Source organism: Hippoglossus stenolepis, chromosome 12 (assembly GCF_022539355.2).
Source record: "Hippoglossus stenolepis isolate QCI-W04-F060 chromosome 12, HSTE1.2, whole genome shotgun sequence".
NCBI classification, from domain to species: Eukaryota; Metazoa; Chordata; class Actinopteri; order Pleuronectiformes; family Pleuronectidae; genus Hippoglossus; species Hippoglossus stenolepis.
The window spans coordinates 6215295-6223145 of NC_061494.1; the positions used below are offsets into that span (position 1 = coordinate 6215295).

At 42.1% G+C, this 7851-nt stretch overlaps 1 protein-coding gene across 2 annotated transcripts; it reads right to left on the reverse strand.

Annotated features, from left to right (window-relative positions):
• LOC118119456 (cytochrome P450 1B1) lies at positions 1-7425 on the reverse strand. Of its 2 annotated transcripts, none has more exons than XM_035173472.2 (3): positions 7291-7425; positions 3438-4442; positions 1-2846 (listed from the first exon to the last, which is right to left on the reverse strand). In XM_035173472.2, exons 2-3 carry the CDS (start codon positions 4430-4432, stop codon positions 2228-2230), a joined length of 1614 nt encoding a protein of 537 aa, XP_035029363.2. In that variant the 5' UTR covers positions 4433-4442; positions 7291-7425; the 3' UTR covers positions 1-2227. The 2 variants fall into 2 exon arrangements, with proteins under 2 accessions (XP_035029363.2, XP_035029361.2); XM_035173470.2 differs by lacking the exon at positions 7291-7425 and adding an exon at positions 4557-4977.
• Between the last annotated feature and the right edge of the window lie 426 nt (positions 7426-7851).

Below are 7851 nucleotides of genomic sequence, written 5' to 3' on the forward strand. Positions count from 1 at the left end.
GATAGTTAAAGTGTCTGTTTATTACAATATTTCAAACAAACTTTCAGGCAAGTGGCTTGAGGAAATACTCAGAAGAGCAAAATTCACAGCTGCAGTTATGTGTGTAGTCCAAAGCTTAAAGAACCTCAATGCCAGACTGAGCGGTAATAAATGTTGGGTCACCTTCAACCTTTCACTCATCTAAGTTTAGTTCTTTAAAAAGAAGAATTTGAGGTAAAGATAGTGTACAGTTTGGATGTGAGGTATTTCTTGGGTTTTAGCTTTTAAACTTTATTTGAATGCCAACACTTGGGTACAGTAACCCATGTCAACATGCTGGGTTCACCAGTACACTTGCATCTTATCACTTTGTCTAACAAGGAGGCCAACATGTCAGAGTCGTAGATTCATTAGACTCCATAAAATCAAAATGTTGTGTTTAAATGGATTAGATTCCCATATAATTCACAACAGATCTATTGAAGTCACGTGATATTTTGAAGAATAACTACTTGTGGCTCCATGACACACATCGAGGTGCAGCCTGGACACGTCGTCAGTGATCAACCTGAGGTCATCAGGTGTTTCAGGTCTTAACTTCAGGCCCCGTCCAGTTAGCGCACGACACCACTCATCCCATTTCCTCGACCAGAGCCAGTGGGAAGACCTCTCATTGTTAGATCTTCCTCCAAGGTGTTGTTTTCACCCCTGTCTGTTTTAGGTTAGTTGTTTTTGTTTGTTTTTTAGCAAGATTACACAGAAATACAAACAACTTTCCCAAAAACCTGGTGGAAGGATCCAGATCAGGGGGATGGATCCAGGAATCCTTTCACTTTCTTTAACATCAGGTATATTTATTGGACTGAATCTATGATTGTGTGAAATTTGTTGCAGCTTGATTTGAATTGAAATCGGGCCTTGGCAGAAGTGTGGACTCTACTGGGTGATACTCTAGCTCCAAATCACTTTGGTCGTAAGCTAACAAACGCTCAAATCCAAGACTTTACAGTCAGTGCGTCAGTCTCGCTGAGACAGCAAATGCATGAATGTTTCTGTAAATATAACAACATGAAGACCAAATAATTTGGTTACTGGCATCTTGAGTATGGAAATTAAATGATGGGTTACGGGCAAAAAGGTTTTCCAGAGAACAGCATCCTCAAAATACATAGTTAAACCAAAAAAGAGCCAAAATAACAGTGATAGAATATTCATCTGTCCATATAGGTGCATGCACCAACAGAGCAGTCCTTGCAGCAGCTCTGGTGTACCCTTTACACTCCTGTCAAACAACGACTACAGTAAGTATTAGAATATATGACTGTACAAAGCATTGTAGCTAAAACAGTATGATGAATTTCACAGGCCTTACTCCTGAGTAACTATGATATATTATATAGATATTTTAATAAATCTAGAAATATAAGTAGTTTGTTAGTAGACATGAGCATATTCACCTGTTCATGTAGATTCACTTACTGGTCTGGCATCTAACCTGACATAGAAATCTTAAAACTCCAGTATTGATTGTTTAACCTTCAAGTATCAAATTTTTTTTGTTTGTTTTGAGAAGTTGTGAATGGCATTGAAAGGATCTGGAATAAAAAGTGAATAAAACTGGTGGCTAAATTAAAGGGATTCATGAAAAGCTTAAAGTTTGCAGACTCGAGGTCTTATTTTTATCTGACGGCAAAAAAAAAATGCTAAGAGAGAGCATGACAACACCATGAAGTCCCCAATAAATTCCTCAGCGATGGCATTCACACCAAAATCGCAAGGTTTGCGTTCCTGCAGCTGTTGGGACTTGTAAGGCCTGTTTGCCTGCGTCGAGGCTGAGGCTGTTTGCTGGTGATGTGCAGCTGACTGGAGTCCTCCGCCTTGATGAATCAAAAGAAAATGCTATGCTTCCTAAGTGCTTTGTCAGATTGCGTTTGATGTAGGAGGAGATTCACTCCAGGTGAACTGCTGCTTGTATGAGACGTTGCGTGTCTACACTACACGCCATGTCTCCTGTGAAACACATCTGTTTCCGTCTGGCACTGCAATACTTAGAAATCAGTAATCGGTGATCACAACTGTTAAATCACTCTCAGCTCAATGTTACATCCAAAACAACATTAGAGGAAAATAATTTATCCTCAGATTTTAGGTTATAAATACAGTTCAGCCCACAAACATGAGCTACACAGTCTACACAAGTCTTTTTTGTTTCAGCCTTCATTTTTAATGCGTATGTTTTTTATTTTATTCAGTTTTTGTTTTGTGAGTCTGATGAGGGCTCGCCTTTGACCTCCTCAGCACTTACGCTCCCCGTAGCCTCGTCTAACAGCGACATATCTCCACGCAGAGATACTGCTATGGAGAAGGCGTGAGGTTTCAGAGTCAGACCATAGTTGTAGTCTAGTTTGAGCGGCCTGGCCGGGTCCGCGGTGATGTGGCACTGGTGGGCGATGAGGGCGGTGAAAAGGAACAGCTGCAGCTTGGACAGCTCCTCGCCGATGCAGCGCCGCTTGCCCAGCGAGAAGATGAGCACGCTGCTGGTCAGGTCCTTGTTCAGAGCACCATTCTGGTCCAGGAAGCGCTGGGGGTTGAAGGTCTCCGGGTGGGACCACAAGGCTGGGTCGTGGTTGATGGACCACTGGTTGATGAAGATGACCGTGTTCTTTGGTATGTTGTAGCCCATGATGGAGGTGTCCGTGATGGTGGAGTGTGGGATGGTGAGGGGGACGAAGCTGGTGAAGCGCATCACCTCGTAAACGAAGGCCATGATGTAGGGCAGCTGCAGCTGGTCCTCGATGGAGGGGAGTCGGGTGCGGTCCACCACCTTATCCACCTCCTGCTGGATACGTAGCTGCATCTCAGGATACCTGTGTAGACAGTGAGCATGTTTTAGCGACTGTAGAGGATGGACGTTACATGCATGTCTTCTTAATCTCAATCAGCGACGTAAGACTGTGGTAACAGAGGACAAAGCATCATGGCATTTTATCTGAGGACCAAATTTATTTTCCCTTCCTCGCCCAACTCTTCACTTTGTTGTGGAAAACTTCTAGAATTACTGTATCTTCATTTAAAACAGGAAGCTCAGGCTGGTGTTGAATTACAGCAGCCGGTTTTATTGTTTAATCCAAGGGCACTGATGGGATTAAACAATTAAGCAAGATTAGAAAATGAACTCATGTTAAATCTGGCAAAGGTCTTTGATACTTGTATAGTGAAAACGCTGACTTGGCACTTCATTCCCTCTCACTGGTGTGCAGTTACAGTTCTTTATGTTCTGCTGCCAGTACCTGCCTGTGCCTCAGCTCCACCACATATACTGTTACATAACACTACCCAGCTTCCTCAAGTGTGGAGCCTCAGCTGCCTGGTTCACTGTCTGCTGGTATCTTCATGTTGGATAGTATGTGGTCAGGGTATTCAAGTGTTCTGTGTGAAATACAAGAAAAGTTACTTACTTGACGAGTATGAGGATGATCCACTGCAGAGCTGTGGACAGAGTGTCTTGACTTGCTCCAAATATATCTCCCACAGTGGGACTCACGTAGTCCTTCCCTCCTGTGAGTTCAGTCTTATCTCCCAGTTTGTCCAGCGCCACAATAAAAGCATCCGTCATGTCCCTGATGATGCTCGACTGGATTGTTTTCCTGTGCTCACTGACTTTATCACGGATAAACACGCCAAACTCCAGATTCAGCTTCTTGAAGTTGTCAAACATAGTTTTGATGGGGTTGGGGAAGTACTGGAGCCAGGGCATCACGTCCACGATGCTCCCTGCGCCCACAGTCCGGGTGAACTGGTCGTTCCTGCCCACCACCTGCCGAAACTCCTCGTCCTCGTAGGAGTACCTCTTCCCGAAGCACACCGCGCTCATGATGTTCGCCGTGGACACCACCAGATAGGTCATGGGCTGGAAGAAGCGGTGCTGCTTGGTCTTGACCACGAACAGCTGCAGCAGCTCCCTGAACTCGCACAGGACGTGATGCTCGAAAGTCTGTTTAGTGTTCGTGTTCCCGGTGGAAAACATGCGCACGGTGGACTGCGCCACTCTGCGGTGCACCTTCCACCAGTCCGTGAAGGGGCCAAAGGCGAGGCTGTCCCCGTTGAAGACGTACTTGAAGGAGGCGAAGTCCGGTCTCCCTGCGAAGTCGGTTCCCTGCTTGACGAGCGCCTGCTTGATGGAGTCCCCGTTCAGCACCACCACGGTGCGGCTGCCCAGTCTGATCTGGAACACGTTGCCGTACTTCTGTGCCATGCGCGTAAGGTACAGGTGCGGTAGGTTGCCGAGTTGCGCCGCGTTGCCGATGAGCGGCCAGGCGAGAGGACCGGGCGGTCCCGGGACCGAGCGCTGCCCGAGCCACCGCCACAGGTGGAGGGAGAAGAGCAGAGTCACGCAGGACAGTAACAAAGCTCTGAGAGTCGCAGGGTCGATCCCCGCCAGTGTCACATCCATGGTGGGGATCCTGCAGCGGGGGTGTCACAAAAACATTCACATTAGATGCACAGGTCATTAAAGGTAAAGCTCTGGCTGTACAGTATCATTTAAAGCAGTTCTGGTGAATAAGGTCATTAATTACCTAGATATGTCCTGGATTCATCGGCTTGAGCGATTCCCCCCCAAATATTTACTGGTGATTTCGTTTCCCCCAAAAATAAAATAAAATAAAGAGAAATAAAAAATGAATGGACTACATTTTATCCATCAAAATATTTAGTTATTAGTCTGAAAAATCTCCCCAAAACAACAGATAGAAAACCAACCAGATGAAAACAGTCATTCAGAGTGTGTGCAGCCTGTTGAACATCCACAGTGTGTGGGTGTGTGTGTGTGTGTGTGTGTGTGAGTGAGTGTGAGAGCTGTCCGAAGCCTGTCCAGGCTTTATAGCCCCACTGCACCGAGTCAAGTCATTTATCCGCGCACAGGCGCAGCATCACGGCCCGTCCGCGCCATGCGTGTGCCCGAGAGAGCCCAGTCACGGTGGGCAGGGTTGCTGCGGAGGGTGTCACCCCACACACCCAACATCACCACCTCCCTCATCATCCTCCACCCACCTCCTTCTCCTGCTGTCTCCCTCCCTCACAGGACTCACTGTAAATGGAAGCTCCGGTTGTGCACAGTCAAAAAAAACTATATATATATTGTATATAAACTGTTTTTTAGAGATCTGTCCAACTTAAATCATGTTTTAAAATAATAGGAAACGCTGCTGTATTCTGTATAAACTGTCAACAATGATTATGATTATGATTAGATTATTATTGTTGTTATTATTATTATTATTATTATTATTACTGGCAGCCCCAGTTATTAGTCCAGACTAGAAGTCTCCTGCCTTTTATCCTCACAGATTGAAGAATTTCCCCTCATCTTTAATGAAAACAAACCTTATTGAAACTCATATTTCCATAGCCGACGATACATTGTCTTATGGAAAATTGCAAATACAATATTTTCATTTTTTAGTTTGTTAAAATATATTTTATGTTATAATAATAATAATAAATAATAATAATAAATAATAATAATTATTTGTTATTATTGTTATATTTTTTAGGAGCTGGTTATACCTTTATCAGTATAGTAGCACTATAAAGCACACAAGCACACATGTACATGTGCTCAATCATGAACAACAACAATACAAATTGTAAGACTTGTTACTATTATTATCATCACTATAATTTAAATAATTATTATTATTTCAGTTATTTCAAATTGTTCATATCCATTTTTACATGGCTTCCTCATCAATAAAGGCTCGGAGTCACAGTGCTTGTGACAACATGCGGAGCCGCCTGCGGGGAGGTAATAATACACGACATGTACCAGTCAGCGGAGTTCAACCTTTTTAACAGAAATTATAGGTTATCCGGCTCAAATTTCAATATTAATTTGTATTTAAAGTCCGCTTTGACGCAGATGTGAAGTGTAAATTTACAAATTCAAATAAAACAAGCTGCATATTTATAACTGTATTAAGATGTTCATGCAAACGAACAATTCAATATTTTCTCCAGTTTTTGGAATGAGGGGATGCGAGCTACTGGAAGGTGTGGATGGATATTAAAAGAAGATATACATCACATGCAGCCAGGGCTCCGCGTGGTAAAAAAACATCTATTAATACAACAATAAAAACCGAGTGTGGACGAGTTTAGTTACACACAGGAATCCGCCCCCCCTCCACAAGAAGCGTGTTGTTAATGCATTTGTGGAGAATGGAAGTACGTGCGTGTGTTGTTTTCTCTTTGGTGCCACAGGCTGCATCATAATTGAGGGTGCGTTTTCCCATCAAACCACCAGGAGGAGGCGAACCCCGTGTTGTCGCTCATTAACTCCTAATTAACAAACTATGTCTCTGCTATTCACTTTCATGCTCCTCTAATAGAAAATAATGATGTTAAATCACGAGTGAGTCTAGAAACAAAGCTAAGAGATAATCATCGGCCCCTGTTCAGTAAATGTTGCGCTCCTCTGCGCTGACGACCTTCACAGCCCGAGTCCGTGTTTCTGCTTCCACACCCATGCTTACTCTCTTAGTTTGTATGGGTGCTTTTATTCAGTCTGTGGAGGATGTCTGGGTCCCCGGGCCCCTCAGATCTGGACTGAGCGGGGATCCAGCTTCAGCACCGCGGACAGCGGCTCGAATAAACACGGCGATGATGATGATGATGATGATGATGCACTCTGACCCTCCAGGTTTTAATAGAGGTTTTAATAGAAACTACCGCCACATTTGATTTGATAATGATAAATGTTTTGTTTTGGAGTAAACGAAAATGAAAAAAATGAAAAACTTTGAATCTAAGAATAGGACAATCATTAGAAATACTGAAGTACTCTGAGTACACATACTGTATATGTAAATATCAAGTAGCCTGCTTTACTTGGTTGCAATTAGATTGCCATGGTGTGACTAGTCTACAGAGTATAATAAATATTATATATATATATATATATATATGTTAATGTTATTTAGAAACCAGACTAGCTATATACATATATATATATATATGTATATATGTATATATGTATATATTTTTAATTTTTTATAAAATTATAGGTTTGATCAGGCTTATGCTTAGTTTATTCTAAACTATCCTGTGTCCTATAGCTTCATTATTGCACATAAAAACATAACGTCACGTAATTGTCCTTGGTTCACAATTATTGTCATCAGCAGATTATTTATAATGCATTTAAATTGCGATCCAAATATAACAGTATTATTTAATTTACAGTTTAACTTTGAATTTCTAAGAATTTAGAAAGAATTAAGAAATATATTTGAGTAAAATTCAGACACTTACTGAGTCAGGGCCCTCCAGTCGTCCTCCCCTTGATGAACCTCTAACAAAGTATCTGATCTTGCTTTATTCCAGCAGTGACTGGATCAGTGAGGGTGGAGACAAGCTGGTGAATGAACAACTGGTCCCAGCCTCCTTCACTGGCGGCACCCAGTTATTAGACCAGACCCCAGCAGGTCCCCCTGCCTTTTATTCACATAAAGAGCATGCTGCATTTTACTCTCATCCCTTCTGAAAACATTTTTGCAAAACAGTAATTGTTGAAACTAATATTTTCTATGGCTGATTGTATAGTTTGTTGATAACACAAAATTTAAAATACAATATCTTTATTTGTTTATTTATTGTTATTAGTATTGATAATAAATTATTATTATTGTTGTTGTTGTTATTCGTAGTAGTAGATGTAGTAGTAGGAAATTTACCAGCCAGAATAGTTTATTTTTTATAAGATACACTTGCATATATTGTACCTCTGTCAAATGTGTGTGTGTGTGATCCTGAACATCCCTTGACTGACGTCTGTTACTAAGTCTTTGGTTTAACTCTTTTGTTAAAAGACCA